This window comes from Oryzias latipes, chromosome 20 (assembly GCF_053564925.1).
Source record: "Oryzias latipes strain Hd-rR chromosome 20, Olatipes_Hd-rR_3.1".
Lineage (NCBI taxonomy): Eukaryota > Metazoa > Chordata > Actinopteri > Beloniformes > Adrianichthyidae > Oryzias > Oryzias latipes.
Window position 1 is genome coordinate 25,746,223 of NC_136256.1, and position 19,160 is coordinate 25,765,382.

Genomic DNA, 19,160 nt, shown 5'->3' on the forward strand with positions numbered 1-19,160 from the left:
AGCAATTCTCTAATGTTACAAGGGTTCTGCTAATAAAGTTGCAAATACGGCTGAGTCACAACTTAATATTTTTATTTTGAAAACACCAGTTTTATTTCTCCAGTCCTTCAAAGTTGCACTAGCCTGGAGTTGATGTCCAGTTCTTAGCTTCTGCTTTGACAGTAAAAGGTAGAATTAGGGACATTTCTATCGCATTTTAATGGGTCCTACATAACATCTAATGTACAAAGGAAGTTTAGAAGGACTGCAGATATTTTACAGGTGATTTTCATCAAAAAAACATGCATTTTATACTTTACACCAGAAAAGGCAAGTAAGAATTGAGAGAGTTCTTAAAAGCACATTACCGGCCTTACTTTATGACACTGTTGCACTTTTATTAGCTCATTTATTTTTATATGCCTGCTGGGTATTAAAGGTTGAGCTGGTGTTTTGGTTTATATTCAAATTTTTGTCTAAATCTGCACTATTTTTTACAAGTTAACACTTAACTTTCACTTGTGTAAAGAAAAAAAAACTCTTTCAAAAATGAAAAAAGGAAAGAAAAATATGGGAAAACCTGGATCTGTTTATTTTACTTTTTAAGGAGTTTTGCATTATAGAATCTGTATCAGCAAATACTCTAAATCAAATGAGTTGATAAACAGTTATGGATGGTGGCCAAAAAAAAAAAAAAACACAATCAGACAAGATGATAAATCTTTTTGCCCTGAAGGACAATCTGTGCCTAATGAAGTTGTCTTAGTGCTAAATGTTCAGTGTAAAAAAAAACAACAAACAGTCTTTTTGCCTTTCAGTTAATTTCTAGACATTTTTAAACTGACTTCTTAAAGACCCCCTCCAATAAAAAAATAGTTTTTGGTGTTTTTGACATGTTCTTGTAGCAGTTTTTTACAAGATTAAAACTGCATTTTAGAATGTTTTTATTCATATCTGAATGAATCATAAGCAGACTAAAAAGATAAATAAAAAAGATAAAAAATAAATATTAAAAGTTCTCTTTTGTGACCCAGCAAGTCTCCCTGCTGTGATCCATTCTGAATCCTTCACATGCAGACAAATGGATCCTTCACCGTCGTCTGAACTGGCATCTGGCTCTTGACTGTACGGCTGGATGGCTCCAATATTGCTCGCCGTTTCTGTTGCACTGTTAATGTTAGATTAGGGTTATGATGGGTTATAAGCTAGCGTGTAAACATAGGAATGATGGGATATCAGTGGAGGCTGACTTCTGCGCCAGCAGTCCTGCCCACAACTCAGAGGCAAATTTCTAAAGAACTCCTCCCACACTGGACAAAGTTTGTCCTAGAGAACAACACAGGTTCTTAGATTTGGGTTTAAAACGGCATCATCATAAATAAAAGATCACTGGGAAATGTTTGAAAATAGATTATAAGATGATCTGTTTAATTTGAAAAGTTTTTTATTTATTTTTTCAGAAACTGGAACCACAAAGTTGTACAGTGAAAATGTTTCCTTGCATTTTAATTGGTTGGTGACTCAAACAGGTTGGTGACCACAAGCTTTGGTATCCTGGTATTCCGGGCCAAAAACTAATAAGTCCCAGGTATTCTTTCATTTCGTCCTCCACCTCTTTGTCCAAGGCCTCTCTCTTCCTTCTAGAGTTTGCTTCCTGATCCTTTTTTTCATTAGCTTTAATGTTTCCTGCTTATCTGATGGGTAAAGCTGTTTGTTGCCTGTGAGGGAATTGATTTGGTTGCATTAATGCTTTGGAACGTTTTATTTAGATGGAACGTGAATTGGAGGTGAACTGCAGCCGGGAGCTCGGCCTTTTCTGTTCTTGTTGTGGATTTGAATGGAGTTTGAATTGCAAATCACTGCAGCTCTTTGCGTACTCGACTTTGTGAGCCCAGGTTCATCAAGGTGTCGTCATGGTGTCCTGGAACCGGCAGTACAGGTTTTCCTCCTGTTGTCACATTTTTACCAAGCCAAGCATCTAAACGTTGTGGTCACTTACCTTTGCATAAACATCAGATAAATCAAAATATTCTAAAATCTTTCCTGATTTATGTAAAGCAAGGAGATAAAGAAAAGCTGTAGTTTAAATATCCATTATTAAAACATTACTGTTCAACCACATACATTTGTTTGTCACTTCCGCCTGCTTCTTGTCAATCCTATCAAAGGAGAATTTAAAATCTTTCAGTTTGTTTTTTATGTTTATTGCTAAGCAGACGTTGCTGTCCAGTAGAACGAAAGAGGAGAAGACTGCATGAGTTTTCTCCAGAGGAAAAGAGGGAAAAGAGTTTCTTTATCCACCATGCTGACATTGGAAAACCCATTGAACTCGCTGACAAAGATCAGACCGTCGCTTTAGTGGCTCCGCTGAGCTTTTCTGTACTTTAACAGTTTGTGTTTTTTTCAATTTCAATTCACCTGCATGTGGTTCCCACTGCACTTTATATTTAGATTATGGAGCCTAGTTTTTATTCAGTATAGAACTCCTTAAAGAGTATTAGGAGCTTTGCTTCTTTTACAGAATTTTCAAAGCATAACAAAATTTCAAATTTCTTACCTAAACACAAGAGTTGTGATGCTAATCATTGAATGAAACGAGCATTTGATCTTTTTTTGTCGTTGCGTCTTCGGTTCCGGGCTCTAAAACTGTTTGATCGACTACATTTCCTCTGCTCAGACTTGCCCCCACGGATCAAAGTCAACCGGAACAGGTGTAAGCAGTGAGGGTGGGGCGGGGGGTGTTTAGGCTGCCACTCACAACTGCTGGGCCACGCCCGTCTCCCTGTGTGGCCCCCTCCAGCCTCGGAAAGTAAAGGATCACGGAAAAGTGAAGTAAACAAGACGAATACTTTTGAATTGGTTCGAACAACACTTTTGACTGTCGGGATTTGACCCAGTTGGAACTTGGTCGCACAGAAAAACATGACCTTTATTTCTAATCTGATTCTGAAGTTTTATTTTGGAAATCTACTGGATTCTCTCCACCACATCCGGCTCATTCTTGATGAATGCCAAGTTACTCTGACATGTGTTGAAAATACAATCACTACCGGCTGCGTTAACCAGTACATTAAAAACGCTCAAGCTACCAAAGGAAAGCAACGTTTTGTGTTGTTTTTGGCAGAAAAAAATCCAGCGAGGAAACAGAAGAGCCTTCAACTTCAAAATAAAAGAAATCTGCATTTAACAGACAAAAACCAGGAGTCTTTACTCCAAATGTGGATTTATTACAAGGATGATGCTAATAAAGTTGCTCCAACGGTGGATTCAGACTTATTATGTTTGTCAAAATACTAGATTTATTGACTCTTCTTCTTTTTTTTTTTTTGTATTTATCTTCTACACCTTAAAATTTGGACACGGCTGAAGTTGCTGTTTGATTTTTTTTTGTTTGTTTGTTTATTATTAAGTTATTGGAAAAGCGTACAAATACATTAGGCTTAAAAAGCAAAGACGTTTGCACCAGATTGTAGTTTAACAGCTCATTTTTAGCGTCCGCTTTGACAAATGTAGTTGAAGGAAATCGTGTATTTATCACATTTTATTGGCTCTTACCAGAGATCGGCGGCAAAGCACCAGAGCGGAAGGCCATTACAAATGACAGTTTTATTGGTTGACTGCTATAAAGCAGTCAACCCATTGTTTTCCTGTATCTCTTTATTTCTTTCTTTATTCTAGTATCTTCCGTCATTTTTTGCCGCTTAACTCAGACAATCTTTCAGCTATTTTAACTATTAAAATATTAAAATGTTCAGCTCTTTCAGTTTATTTTGTTATTTTTTTGTGCCGATTATTACCCTTTAAGTTTCATTTTCTAGTTACTATTGTTGTTTTTAATTCATTTAAAAAATATTGCTCTTCTGCTATTTTTTGGAACGCTTAAAGAAGCAGCATTGATGATTTTTTTTTTTAATCTTTGTCTATAATGGTACTAATATTGACTCAAAAATGGGGGGAAGGCAATGCCTAAATGAAATCTAGAGTATAGGGCTGCACGATATGAGGAAAACTCGCGATATGCGATATTAGTGATCAATATTGCGATTAATGAACAAATAGTAAAAACAACAAAAACATTTTCATTTCATGGCAAAAGTTTAAATTAAATAACGGTCAAAATACCTTAAATTATTCTCCAAATGACCCTCTTCTAATTAGGAAGGCAACATCTAACATGAAAGCTCCATCTGATTGGTCAAATGCATAAAGGGATTTATTTAATTCATTAAATAGCTCAAGTTGCCGTAAGATTGTTTTAGCACATTTAAGGTTTACCATTTATTGCGATTTTTGCCGACTATTGCGATATGGATATTGCACAGCTTGAAATCGCGACAACGATAAATTAGTGATTAATTGTGCAGGCGTACTGGAGTGTAAATAAAACTTAACCTGCTGCAGATGTTTTACAGAGGAAGATGAATAACTTTACTTTTAGGAGTTTGTCTGACGTTTAACCAGTCCATGGTATGATGGACATGTTTTCTGGATGAAAACATATTTGGCCTTAAAGCTGTTTGCTGAGCACCTTCACGTTCTGTGAAAGACTGATGTCGGGTTTGCTGGTGGCTGCACGAGGGCCTCCATGCGTCAGACTCCACTGCCTCATAAACGCCACCGTTCATTTGTCAGCGGCAGACTCTGAGCGTAAAGTCTGTTGAAATGATGTCTCGGTCAGCGGCTGAAGTCTCTGTCCCCCCATTATGGGCCGAAGCTCAGTGGGAAGCCATTGTTTTCCCTGCAGTCTTCTAGCTCTTTCTTTTCTCTGCTCTGCACACAAACGTTCTTTTCTTCTCTGCGCTGTTTTCCTCGCACGCCTCCTCTACTCTTCTCATTCATTAGTTCCTTTGTTATCTCTTTGCCTCCTTCCTTTTCCAGTTCTTCATCCTCCTGTTTTGGAGCCTCCTCTCTGTGGTGCCCTTCCAGACAATGGAGAAATCCCCTAGCTGGGGGTGCAGGAAAGGGGGAGGATCTGTGGCTGGACTGACGGCCCTGTTGCTGACTGGCTGCCCGGCCTTTTGTCCCTCTGCCAAGAAAAGCGGGAGGTGGAACAGGGGGAAGGAGGATCCGCTCTGGTGTTGTTCATCTGCAGACGTTTCTTTGCACTTTATGCCAGAAACATCACTCAGTTTGCCCTGAAATGACGGCATCCTTAGCCTCACATAATTCCACTGAGGAGTGACGGCGTGAACAGAAACTCCCGACGTCCTCCCACGTTCTTGGATCTGAAGTCACTCGTGTTCTCGGTTGAAAGCACGACGCCTTCTGCTATAGAAACAGCCTTAATGAGCTGTTTTCAACACGTTACTCGGTCAACCAGATCTCCGCTTTTATTTTGGAGCCCCAGACATTCAAAAAGCAACACCCCCCCCCCCCCCCCCGTTTTGAGGGTGTGCTCACAATGGCGTGTGTAGTTTAGGAATTGCAAAAGGAGGGGCTTTAAGCAGAAGGCCAAAGGGGGCAGATTTGGAATAAGATTAGGAGGCTCAGGAATGTGTGAATGGAAATTTAATTTGCGTGTTGAAGTAAGAAATGAGAAGTCCTAGCATGCGATTCTTCTACAAATCAGTTTTAGATTTTGTTAATTTGAGCAAAAATACAGAAAATTCCTTTTTCTCAGAAAATATTCATCAGAACATGAGGTCGTTGATGTCAACGATGGAGGAAGATGTTCAAAGATGAGGGTAGAAAACCTTGCGCGCTCATATTTGGCGTGATTGGAAGTGAATTAGAGCTAAGTGGAATCACTTGAGCGGAACAGTGAAGCCTCTGTGAGCATCCAGCTTTATGCTCACTGCTCCGACGGCGGAAAGCGCAGGTCCGTCCTGCGCCACGGCCCCGTATGCATGCGCACACGCTTCACCTCTCACGTGCGCGCCGCCGTGTTTTATTTCTGCAGCAGTGAAGTCCACAAACATTAGCATTCCAGCCAGTTAAAGACTATTCCAGCACACATAAACACTCTGATAATGGCTGTTAAACAAACACCAGCTGCTGCTACTACGATTGAAAACTCCAGCTAACACACGGCTCTATCCTCAGGCATCAACATTTCCAGTCCGGCTACTGTAAGCGGAGTTTTTGGCAGCTTTTACTTCAAGGAAAAATGACTGATGGAACCGCAGTCCAGGAGCCTCAAAAGCAGGGGTGGGCAAACTGTTTGAGGGCTCTAGAATTTGCAGAAAGGCCGGACCAGGAGCAGATGCATGGAGTGTTTTGGTAATCCACCTCATAAGAGAAAGAAATAACATGGAATCTGGATGAAAATTAATATGTATATTTATATACATTCCAAAACTGTGGCTTTTGTTCTTATTTTAGGGCCATTTGCATCGATGGGTTGATGTCCCTCAGGGACAAACGCAAATTTAGAGAAATGCTGCGTTCGGGTGATGTTGGGACAATGGGGAAAAACGACTATCGGACTCATTTGAACGTCAATATGTCAATGAAATCTTCCAACCCCACATGAATTAAGAATAACTTTCTACGGTCAATGTATTTGTAGTGGGCCTTCTATGGGGAAACACTAGAATTACAGGAACAATTAAACAGTAACATGGATTATCAATATCATTTATTCCAGATTGGCAAACCAGATTAACTTCACGGGCCGCACCGGCACGGATACGAGTACATCCTGGCAGATAACAGAGCAGCTGAGAGCGTGATCCATTGCGGATGAGTGGGATTCATTCACCATCACAGCATGTAGAGGAAATCCAGTTCACACCAGCTGGAGTCTAAAGCCCCCCACCCCCCATCACGAAGCCCTACTGGGCATGTGCAGCTGCGTGCGCCGTCATAACTTTTCCAACCACCTTTAATATAATCGACCCATTTTCTTCCGCTGGAATTGGAAGCAGTTTGAAAAGGAACATGCGTTCAGATGAAGGAAGGCGGGGCTGTGGAGGAGTGGTTAGCATGGCCTCTTCCTGGTGGAGGTTCTCTGCATGCCCCCGCAGAAAAAGTATGCATGAAGGATTGGTTTGAACCCTCCGTCCTGACTCCTGACCTGAACAAAGTTTCACCACCATGCTCCTAAACATTAAACAGTCCGTCTCTATACATACGCAAACCTTATGGGGGGGGGGGGCTGGCTGGCTTCTCTGTCTTCTAAAATGGCAGTAAGTCCTCGTACTGCTGACTCATCGTCAACCTCTATCGTCCGTTCCAGCGTGCTCCATATGCAAACAGCTCTTGGAAGGGAGGAGGTTATTAAAACGCCTCAGTTGGTTATTTTTACATTAAAATTCGAGCTCTTGTTTGAAACGACTCCACAAGTGAACAGGCTGCCTTCTGGAAGGCTGCCAGAGCCGCCGAGCAACAACGCAGACCGCAGCGGAGCACCGCATCCCTCGCCTCCCATTGACCTGCTGACCCCCTTCTACACTCTGCTGATTGTCAAACATTTGATCTGTGAAAACCCAAGTTCATGGCAGGGAGGAAGATGGAAACTGTCTTCATTTTTGTTAGCAAAAAAATCAACGCTGGGGGGTGGGGGGTGTAAATAAATCTACGTTTTTCGTTTTAATTTGAGCTTTTCATTCAAATAATTATTCAAATACTGGAGTAACTGTGGTCTTAAACTGCAAACTAACTCATTGAACGTCCTTCACATGAGCCTCTCAGTGCAGCTTTTGTTCTGCAGCATGACTGCATTACCGTCCACTTTTCTGCTCATTACCGATGGGAGTGGAGAGGAATGTGCGAACGCAGAGGTTTGGGCGGGGAGGTTTTTGAACATCCAGTTGCAGTAGTTCATGCCTCCAGTCCCAATTTTGTGGCATTTTGCAGGAAGCTCCGTCAGCACCTGCTGCAAACGTTATTTGTCCCGTTTAAGTGGCTCCTACAGTGTGTTGGAAGGTTTTGAATATGTGTAAATTCTACTAAAAGCTGAAGTTTTTTATCCTTTTCATTCAGGAAGCGTCTGTCATCGAGGAACTGCCGGAAACTGAGCACCAGCAGCACAGTTCTAAAGATGAAGTGTTCTTATACCAGATAGTCTATTTACTTACACACCAAAGAGCTTTCTTAGCTATCTGATTTTCATCGTGTGTGCACAGCAATTTCACTAGAGGAGTGTAACTGGATGTTTATTTCTAGTAAGATGGGCTTTGATGGTATCAGACCCTAACCTGCAGGAACAATGGATTTGTTCTGGTTCTGAGGTGAAGCATTTGAGCTCCGCTGTGGCTGACGGAAGGGTTAACTGCATAGCTTTGGCCCGCTCCTCGTCCTGCCGTTCCTCGCCACCCTGTCTTGTCTGCCAATCGGAGCGGCACGCAGTGCTGCCGTTTTTTTCAATGGCGGCCTGTCCAACAACCCCGCTCTTGTGAAAAGCACTTGGCAGAGCCACAGCCCTCTCCTCGGCTCTCCTCACGTTCGTTTGGCTGTTTTGTTGGCGTTGCCATGGTGATGAGGATTTTTTTAAACACATTTTTTTTAATTCTGTGTGGGAATATAAGGAAGGAATTTTTTGACTGCCGGCTCAGGAGAAGACCCTCGGCTGAATGCACACGCCGTTTTGTGTATTTACAGAGAAAGTCGGCCGTTTGGTCCGCACAAACAGACAGACATTTGGTTTGAAGCAATTTTCTTACTGTTGTTGAAGCTTTTATTGTGAAAGTCAAGGAAAACAACAGCAATTCAGTTCCTGTTCTTGGGGAGAAAAAGGCTTTTTAATTGTAAAGCACTTTAACTGCCATGTGAGGGAGGGTCTAAGGGCAGGGTTTAGTCTGTTTAGTTTAGTTTAGTTTAGTAATCAGCTGTTGAATTCTGCAACTTTGTGTTTGTTATGATTCATGTTTATTACACAATTACTGGTATGAAGCCCACGACTGTTGTTGTAAATATTGGGCTACATAAATAACATTGAACTGAACTGAATTTAAGCTGTGCTCATAGCATGAAAAGCGTTTTCTTATAAATAAAGTTTTATTTGGTGTGATCCTCTCAGTGTTTACCCCTATTGAAATGGATGTGCACGTTAAGCCTGTGCTTCACCAAAATAGGTCTTCCTTCATATAATTTCTTCAATTACCCCCCCCCCCCCCCCCCCCCCCCAAAAAAAACCCCCAAACACTTAATTTCATTATTATTCTTACAAAGGATTTATCCATTTAAATTTATGAAGCTGTTTTAAATGGAATATTTGCTGTAAATAAAAGTGTTTGAATCCTTGTTACATATTAAAATTAGTTTAAATTTAACAAGTGTGGTAAAACTATGTTTTTTTTATTTTCCTGACTTTTTCTGACAAAAGCGTTCCAGCTTAACAGGACTGGGCGGAGCATCATTATCATCTTTTCTGGTCATTCTGGGACTGTGGAGTTTGAAACAAGCCCGTCCTGTTCTGTTCATTGGTTTTGTGTTTACTGAGCTATTTGACAAAGAATTGATATTTTTCTAAAAACGGGTTTAGAACACGAATTATATTTTTCCCCTTGCCTTTAAATTGCTATAGTTGATTGCAAAAAAGATTTAGTTTAGGTGTCGCAAAAAGGCCTAACATGTGCAGAAGCTGAGGCTTCTTGTTGTGTAAGGGACTGATTAAAGTAATGTTTTAGGGAAATAAAATGTGCCTCAAAAAACTTCTGAACATATTCTCATATTTTCACAGCCTTTCTTCAGACTACTGAATCTCCGCAGACTTGGCCTGAGCGACAATTTGCTCCAGAAACTCCCTCCTGATGTGTCCAACTTCATGCAGCTGGTGGAACTGGACATCTCCAGAAATGGTACGGCAATCGGTTGTGGAAGTGTGGAAAGCAGATTTTATTTTTAGTCTCCTTTGAATTACAAGGAAAAAAAAGGGCTGCACAATTTGAGGAAATCTCCAGATTTGCTATACTAGTGATCAATATTGCGGTGACGGCACAAATTGCGATACATAGATAAATAGCAAAACAACCCAAAACATAATTTCCATTTCACTGCAACAGTTTAATTTAAATAGTCAACATAAATTAAACTCCAAATGACCCTCGTCTAAAGAGGAGGTCAACAACGTGAAGGGGTCCATCTCATTATCTGATTGGCCAAAAGCATAAAGGGATTTATTTGATTCGTTAAATAATTCAAGCTGCCATAAGATTGTTTTGGCACATTTAAAGTAACCATTTATCGCAATTTTGGCCATCTTTGCGATGTATTGTCCAGGCCCAATAGGAAATCTTTCTGTATTTGAATGCATCTTCAATAGTTAAGGTGCCTGAAGGCTTTGATCTTTTCATGATTTTGCACAAAGACGTGCATCTCTTTGTCCTTGCATGCTGCAAACGCGCTGAGTGAAGGCTCCGTGTGTCAGATTGGAGACATCTGCACTGCTTCATTCTGCATGGTGTGCTGTGGCAGCAGTGTGCAGTGGCCTGTGAGAGGCTTTCCCTTCTGCCTGCATGTTTGCTGCAGTGCTGCTCCGACCTGGACAGGAGTGATGGACTGCCTTTGCTATGCCAGCATGGAGCGCCCAGATACCTCATCCTATCTAGTCCAAGACTTTTAACAGGCGTGATTAGAGTTAGCCCTCGTTTATGACGCCTTAACATCGTCTAGAAACATCTTTACTTGAAAGTTTTATTGTATATCAATGGTTTTATGAGTACAGTGATCCCAATGGTTTAAATGCGACCATAAAGGATCACGCCAAAGGTGGAAAATGATCTTCCTGTCTGTGTTTAGCTGTGAATGTAATCTCTTAAACTGATAAAAGACTCCCCCACACACATCATTTTGCATCTGCGTGGGTCTCGATGTGTGACCGCTTCCTCAAAACATCTCGCTTTTCTCTGCAGAGATTTCCGAGATCCCGGAGAGCATTAAGTTTTGCCGGGCCCTGGAGATCGCAGACTTCAGTGGGAACCATCTGTCCAGGTATGGAGACAACGCTTCAGCACATATGATCACTTTAACAATGTTTGGTCATTAAGCAAGCTAGAAAGCAAAAAAAACACATTTAAAGTTTAGCGTTGTAGAAATCTGTCCCAGATGCAAAAACCAGCGTTTTTATGTTCACCTGTTGATTTTGAAACCCGGTTGATTTGAAACCCTGTTGATTTGAAACCCTGTTGATTTTGAAACCTTTTTTATGTCTAGAAATTGTTTTAAGTTGTTGCTTTGAGTCTAAAAAAAAAAAAACTCAAGTGCTTCCTTTGTATGGAGGACCAAAAGTTTCTTTTAAATATAGTTTTTATGATCAGTGTGTGATTTTTAGCTGAACAATGAACTTAAAAATATATATATATCTTATGTGTGTTTTGTAATTAAGCATTAAAATATAATTGTAAAGCAAAAGTTACATTAGTGTTATTATATATTAACAAATTTAGTAATTCAATGATTTGTTTGGAAATGCAAGAATTCTTAAATTTATTTAAAACAAGTTCAAGAATCGAAGAGCTTTCAAAAGTTAATTTGACTATTCTTATTTTAGCAGAAATGAATGAATTAACAAACCAAATTTGATGGATTCTCCAGGGTTAAGATAGAAATTGACTACAAAAAGGAGCAAAATGTTTGTAGACGTAAAATATATACGTTTTTAATTAAATTGTGAATTATGACATTTATTTTGTCTAAGATATTCCCAAAAAGTTTTTTAATCCCATTTTTTTTAAATAATAAATAAAATCTCTTTTAAAATGTTAATTTAGTGAGGAATTATTAAGCATAAATCATTTTTAAATCTATTGCTGAAATAGAAACTGAATTTCGTCATCTGTACAAACGATTTTTGCTCATCAGAAAGATGAATTTCTGTTTTAAAGGCCGTTCTGGTCTTCCATAGATTTAACCTCGTGATGCTCAGTGACTTAACACTTGGAAACCTTCCTGGGGTGTTGTTGCCAATGTTTTAAAACAAATAATCTAACGTAAAATGAAATTTAAACGTTTTCCAGTAATTTAGCTCTAAAGAACAAAGGTGTAACGTTCTCCCTCCTCTTCCTCTGCCTCAGACTGCCGGATGGTTTCACTCAGCTGCGAGCTCTGGCTCACTTGACGCTCAACGATGTGTCTTTACAGACGTTGCCCAGCGATATTGGGAAGTATGTACACATTTATAATCTAAATATAGAAAGAAATGATCAGCATTAATGAACTTCAGGCTTCCACAGCGTACGTTAAGTAAGGGTTAATGGCCGACGAAGTGTGCATTTGCGTCGGACGGTTGCTTCCGTGTGGTGCATTAATTCTCATAATGCACACTTCGAAGGCCATTAACCCACTTATACCATGGTCACTTACAAAAGAAATACATATTCAACCAGCGTTTAGTACTTTATTCTTGTTATTTTTTCGGTTTGGTTTGCATTTTTCACAAAAAGCGGACTGTTGCGTGGTGTGGCCTCCGATCTCGATTGCAGCGGAAAAGGAAAGCGATAGCTATGCTGATGGTCACGGTGTGTTAAATAAAGCATCAGTTCAGAGAGAAAGTTCACCTCTTACCGCTTGTTTTTGTCCAGATGATGAAGCTAAAGATTGTTTTAGAGAAGCCAACGCAGTGATACAAAACATTTAAGCCATGTGACAGGAACTTCTTTTTTGGTCGTGCGGTTATCACCGTGCGTTATCACTTTTTATACCATGGTCCGTGTGAAATCTCTATTCTGATTGGCTGCTTGGTGTGGATTAAAAAGTGATAAACCACAGTGATATACCACGCCTAAAAAAGAAGTTCCGGTTACATAGCATAAATGTTCTATATCACTGCGTTGGCTTCTCTAAAACAATCTTTAGCTTCATCATCTAGACAAAAACAAGCGGTAAAGTGGGAGCTTTCTCTTTGAACTGATGCTTTATTTAACACACCCTGACCATCAGCATATATATATCGCTGAATCTTGACTGCAGTGGTGCGCCGCCTTGTCATGTTATCGTGACAAGGCGCCGCACCACGTAACAAATAGTCCACTTTTCGGGGAAAAAGCGATCCAAATCGGAAAAAAACAAGAATTAAGGACTAAAATCTGGTTAATATTTATTTCTTTTGTAGGTGACCATGGTATAAGCGGGTTAATGGCCTTCGAAGTATGCATTATCACTTTTTAACGCACTTCGCGTCAGACGGTTCAGGCTTCCACGGTTAAAAAGTGATAATGCACACTTAGTCGGCCATTAACCCTTACTTAATGCAGCAGCCAATCAGAATTGGGTATTCACCCATACCATGGTATAATTTCTGTCTTTGCTGGCCTTTAACCCTTATTTTAAACATCCATAAGACGATCAGAGACGATTTGATTACGGTACTTTTTGCTGCAATCTAAGGCGGTCACAACGTCAGAATGAAGATCCTGTTTCGCTGAGAAACGGTTGTCGGCTTGAAGGACTGTTTTGTTGTTGCCCACTGGGCTGAGGGCCACTGGCGTCATTGGACAGACGGAGATGCCCCTCTCCACGCCAGGCGGCTCTCACTAACCCGTCCTCCTGTCCTCTCCTTTCTCCTGCCAACTGCTGCTCCTCTGTCTCCTCCTTTTCTAGTCTGGCCAATCTGGTGACGCTGGAGCTCAGGGAGAACCTTCTGAAGTCTCTACCCACGTAAGTGTCATACTGCAAATGTGCAGGACTGACCGTTTCTTTGTCCCCTGAGAAAAAAAAACATGTTTATTTCTCCACTTTACTGTCAAAAAAAATCACAATTCTTTGGCTATTTTTAGCACAGCAACTCTAAATGATGTCTATAAATATTTCTGGTTTGGAAAGATTTTCTTATTACAGGCTACAAATGTCAGTCCTGCTCTGTGTTTGCCGCAGATCTCTCTCATTTCTTGTGAAACTGGAACAGCTGGACCTCGGCAACAATGAACTGGAAGTTTTGGTTCGTCAGCATCTAATTCTCTTCTGTCCTCCAGCAGATAAGTCTTTGTGTCACCCTGAAGAAAAAAATAATCAAATGAGGCCGGATTAGCCTGTCAGATTGACACGTATCACCAGAATCCCCGCTCACCTCCCCAGCACCGCAATTATGATCCGAACCACATGTTTGCCTCCCCAAACAAAGCAGAGGCGGTTTGTCAGGAGTGAAGCCCAGACTGAGAGCTGCTTTTAGCCTGGGAACGCCCAGCTGTCTCAACGGGACAGAGTAAACAGCGCCGCATGACCCGACAAGGGCGGCCGCTGCGCAAACATCAGGATGAAAACTGTCAACATGTCTGTCACAAGTTCAACTGTTGTGTCCTCTACTTTTTTATTTAGTTATTTCTTCTTTGAACTTGATTTGGAACCAATTTCTGGAGACTTTAGATGATCGATCTCCTGAAATGGCTTTTTGGAAGTAACTATCCTAAAAAAATATGATTATATAGAAATCCTCTTGGGATGGAGCAGGTTGACATGATGACTTACAAACCTAAATATAATGAACTTTTACCTGTGTGGACTTCTATGTTTTTTACTTTGACCTTTTTCTGTCCTGATCCCATGTTTTCAGCCCGACACCCTTGGCGCTCTCCCCAACCTGCGGGAGCTGTGGTTAGATCGAAATCAGTTGTCCTCCTTGCCTCCAGTAAGTCCATACTTTCTATTTTTTTAAATGAAAAGGATCTTTTGCGCTCAGGAAGCTGTCGCTCACCCTGGTGCTTCTGCGTGCAGGAGCTGGGAAACCTCCGGCGGCTCGTGTGTCTGGATGTGTCGGAGAATCGTCTGGAGGAGCTTCCCTCAGAAGTCAGTGGCCTCCTGGCTCTGACCGACCTGCTGCTCACACAGAACATGCTGGAAGCCCTCCCCGACAGCATAGGTGAGGAATACCTCACCTAGCATCAACGCATTTCAAAATAAATGTCACAGACACAAAAAGACTTGTTTCAAAGGCTTTTCTTTAATGGAGCAACACTGCCCTCTGCTGGAGAAATGGTGTCCCAGATTAAAGTACAGTTTTGTCCACAGGTTCTCTGAAACAGCTTTCTATCCTCAAAGTGGACCAGAACAGGCTGACCCACCTGACCGACTCGGTCGGAGAGTGCGAAAACCTCACAGAACTCGTTCTCACCGAGAACTTTTTACAGGTACAGCCTTGTGTCTACTTCTCTGCTCCTTTAGAAACGGATCCTTTCAGGAAATCTGCTGTCTCTCTCGCAGTCTCTTCCGAGCTCTCTGGGAAAGCTGAAGAAGCTGACCAATCTGAATGTAGACCGAAACCGGCTGGGCAGTGTGCCTGCCGAGCTGGGCGGCTGTGCCAGCCTCAACGTGCTCTCTTTGAGGGACAACCGCCTGGACAGACTGCCTGCCGAGCTTGCAGATGCCACTGAGCTGCACGTGCTGGATGTGGCTGGAAACAGGTACCTGCAAAAGACCGCAAAAATGAGCCTGTTATGTTACACCGCCATCAGAAAACGATAAGTCTGCTTCTCTGTGATCAACATTTTCCTTTTTAGCAAAGATTTTTTTAACCTGGATGCTTCAGGTGTTTCCTTTTAGTTGGTTGAATGCAATAAAGCATCCAACCCATTGTTTTCCTGTTTCTCTTTCTTTACTGTAGTATTTTCCGCCATTTTTGTGGCACTTAACTCCTGTAATTTTTCTGCTATTTTAACCATTCAACTATTCAAATGTTCAGCTCTTTCGGCTTTTTCCAGTTATGACGTTTGGTCCTTCAAATCCTTGAACTTTTCAAGATACTCCAGGATTTTTGGCTCCATTGAAATACATGGGGAATCCTTGGTGCAGAAGGTCGCCCATTCAAGACCCGGCCGGCTCTTTTCACAATTTTTTTTGTTGTTGTTCTTGTGCTGTTTTTACTTTATTTATGGTCAACTCTGATAATTTCTTTTCTTTTCTTTTTTGGACAATGATAAAAGTTTCATTTTTATTCAGCAACATAGCATTCAACCCTGCATTTTCTTCTGTAAATGCAGGTCCTTCTAGTTTTAAATGCTTTTTAGTTTTATAGTGTCACCCAAAACATTCATTGAGTGTCTTTTTTTTTTTTTTTTTTATTCCGCCCAGGTTGCAAAATTTGCCTTTTGCTCTGACAAACCTCAATCTGAAGGCCATGTGGCTCGCAGAGAACCAGTCCCAGCCCATGCTCAAGTTCCAGACGGAGGACGACGAGCGGACCGGAGAGAAGGTGCTGACCTGCTATTTATTGCCCCAGCAGCCATCATCCAGCCTTGGTGAGTTATCACTCATCCATTCATAAACATCACTTGAAAATTCAAGCATTATTTTGTTGTTTGAATATTAATTTGAATATCTAGACCTTTGGCAGGCCTCTCTGCCATGATCTAAAGTCTAAGTCTAAGCTTCTGGAAAATTTGGACAAACGCGTTTCCTTTAAGCTTATGGAATGCGTTTCCTTCTTCAGAGAACCTGCAGCAGAACAGCGTGGATGACAGTTGGACAGACAGCAACCTGAACCGGGTGTCAGTCATTCAGTTCCAGGAAGAGACCAAGGCTGAGGAAGAGGAGGACGAGGAGGCTGCAGCAGAGCGCAGAGTCAGCAGATCTGACATCTCTTCTGTGATTACCCACCCCCCGCCCCCCCACAACCACCACCAGATTTGGGGTAACCTCGTCTGATTTTATCCTCCAGGGCCTTCTGCGCAGAGCAACGCCGCACCCGAGTCAGCTGAAGGTGATGAAGAAGGGTATGGAGGACAGGAGGAACGAAGCCTACACACCTAAAACTGATGAAGAGGAATCGCTCGACCCTCAGGTACTAAAGAAGGATCCGAGTTTTAAAGAACAACCTCGTGTGACGCTGACACTCTAGACTGATCTTGCGTTATGCGGCGGATCCTCTCGGCCTCCAGGAGAAACGCCTCAGTGACCTTTCCAACCAGAGCCACGACTCTCACAGCACGCTGTCGGCCACCTCCCACGAGGACAGACGCAATGCCGCACCGCAGAGGGGCGACGTGGTGGATGGACACGCCGCTCAGGAGGACGAGGAAGAGCTGGATGAGATGGAGGTGGAGTACATCGAGGTAAACAGTGGGGGCAGCATCTCCTCCATCAAACACATCAAGTCTGTTTTATAAAAATGAAAAACTAATGCCAGATCCGCTTTCCTCTGCAGCCAACTGTGCACTTTGCAGAAGAGCCCATCATCCGAGGTGGGGAGGAGGACGACGAAGACGAAGGAGAGAACGGCGAGAGGAGTGACGAAGAAGACGAGCGGCCGGTGTACGTCGCGGAGAAGCAGCGGCTGATCAGAAAGGACACGCCACACTACAAGAAGCACTTCAAAATCACCAAGCTGCCCAAACCCGAGGCTGTGGCTGCACTGCTGCAGGGGTTCAACCCCGACAGCCTCCACCCCCCACCACAGCCAGCCCTGGAGGATGAAGAGGACGAGGATGAGGAGGAGGAGGAGGAGAGCTTCGGCACTCCTCAGCCTCGGCGGAGAGCGGAGGACATGGAGGACAGCCGACATCACATCAACTCTAGTCAAGTGAAGGTAAAAGAGAGCCGGACGTGGTGAGACGTCAGGGAAGATGAAAGCAGGAAACACATTTTAAAGCTCACAAAGCCTTAGATCCCCCCCCACACACACACCAAACACACACGTGCGCTACACTCCTACACACTCGCACGTTTTTCCTGAGTATTCATGACGGAGGTGGTCCTCGTGGAGACCTGTGCACCTCTTCTCGTGCCATAAATCCCACGTTTTTATTATTTTTTGTTGCCAGTTGATGGTTTAAAGGCAGAAGCTGCAGTTGAGCTCTGACCTGCCACCGTTCCTCCTACACACACACACACACTCACACAGTCCTGCACACAAACAGAAACCATTACATCACATCGGTGGCTCTTCTTGCTCAATAATTGAAAATTCAGCACTTAACCTGTCATCTTTGCCATCCACCTGCTAATTGAGATCAGTAATGATGTGTTCACGCTCAGCTTTTATAACAGTGTGTGTGTGTCTGTGTGTGTGTGAGAGAGAAAATTACGGGGGACCAGCTGATGGCTTCCTGCTGATCTTTTCTGTGTTTGGGTAGACTTTGTGGGTTTTATCTTTGTGGGTTTTATTGATTACTGGGATTCCTCTTTACGCAAAGATCATCACTCCAAGCCTTCTGGTGTTTGTGTGCTCCACTGAAGCTGTTTGTGTGCCTGAACCATTGACTGTATACGAGAACTGGACCGTGTTAGTGTGACATCACTCATAGAATGTGGTTTACTTCAAGTCAATTCAGAGACCGGCATGTTTGAGTCAATCCACGTCAGTAAGCAGGGATTGGTCTGAGTCGGCATTTCTATGGCAACCATTCTGGCCACACGAAAACTGTCAAACATTTGACGTGGGGGGGGGGGGGGGGGGGGGGGGGGGCAGAAGGTGTCTGATTGACCAGTTTATCTAAGGGATGATGCCCGACGGGGTTTTCATTACCAGATAGGCGTGAACTGTCCAACGTGAAGCGAAGGACAGTTATTTTTGCCAAGTCCATACATTCTGATAATGGACACCTCGTCTTACATTATCCTTTACATTAATGGACACCGCATTGGGCGTTACCTGTTGCATAATGGACACCTCGTCTATACACAATGAACAGCTTGTCTGGCATTATTCTGTTTATGCAACAGTCACAAATGAAAGAAAGACAGTACTTTAACCGTGTCAATTTTAATGTTTAAATTGTTTTCCCACAAGAAGTGGACTACTTGAAACGCTGCGCAACTAGTTGTCATGGTAACAGCTACGAAACCTGCACCGACCTCACTTTGAAGGACAGAGATCTTTTTTCGACTGTCTTGTTGTTGTGATAAGCTATGGAATAACATCTGTCCACCTCTGTTCCAAGTGTTATTCCAGCGCAATAACATGGAACATTCAGGCTACGTGACCAAAACTACTTCTTTAAGTATCACACCCTGCAGCCAATCAGGATCTAGTATTTACCCGGACCATGGGCTAAAACTTGTATAACTTGCACTGTAGAAAAATAGAATGAAAAACAAAATTAGGAAAGGAAAAAGCATCGGCGTAACAATGACTGAATAGCCGTTTGTTTCTCTATAGAAGATTTTTGGCTTCGTGGAGCCAGCGGGTACTTCCTGCGAGGGGGGCGGGGTCTCTTAATCTAGTTCCAATGTACAGTCAAATGCCAGATCGGTCAGAACATCTACAGGCAGAGCTGGAATTCACAACACAGATGTTCACTGTCAAAATCTTTCTTCTGCGTTTTACTTTCAAGTCCCAAAAAATCCTCTCTAATGAACATTATTATTGTAGC

General features: G+C 42.3%; 1 protein-coding gene across 50 annotated transcripts in view; it reads left to right on the forward strand.

Moving 5' to 3' along the window:
• The window catches only part of scrib (scribble planar cell polarity protein), a 67,410-nt gene that overhangs the window by 13,953 nt on the left and 34,297 nt on the right, over positions 1-19,160 (forward strand). For 36 of the 50 annotated variants that reach the window (XM_078938442.1, XM_023950160.2, XM_078938448.1 and 33 more), the window contains exons 2-15: positions 9,602-9,719; positions 10,773-10,851; positions 11,934-12,023; positions 13,459-13,515; positions 13,732-13,795; positions 14,408-14,482; positions 14,569-14,713; positions 14,863-14,981; positions 15,055-15,254; positions 15,922-16,088; positions 16,280-16,434; positions 16,508-16,630; positions 16,728-16,901; positions 16,994-17,374. In XM_078938442.1, coding sequence (XP_078794568.1) covers positions 9,602-9,719; positions 10,773-10,851; positions 11,934-12,023; positions 13,459-13,515; positions 13,732-13,795; positions 14,408-14,482; positions 14,569-14,713; positions 14,863-14,981; positions 15,055-15,254; positions 15,922-16,088; positions 16,280-16,434; positions 16,508-16,630; positions 16,728-16,901; positions 16,994-17,374 — 1,947 coding nt within the window. The remainder of the gene's footprint in view (positions 1-9,601; positions 9,720-10,772; positions 10,852-11,933; positions 12,024-13,458; positions 13,516-13,731; positions 13,796-14,407; positions 14,483-14,568; positions 14,714-14,862; positions 14,982-15,054; positions 15,255-15,921; positions 16,089-16,279; positions 16,435-16,507; positions 16,631-16,727; positions 16,902-16,993; positions 17,375-19,160) is intronic. The other 14 variants (XM_078938441.1, XM_078938478.1, XM_078938480.1 and 11 more) reach the window with 1 other exon arrangement.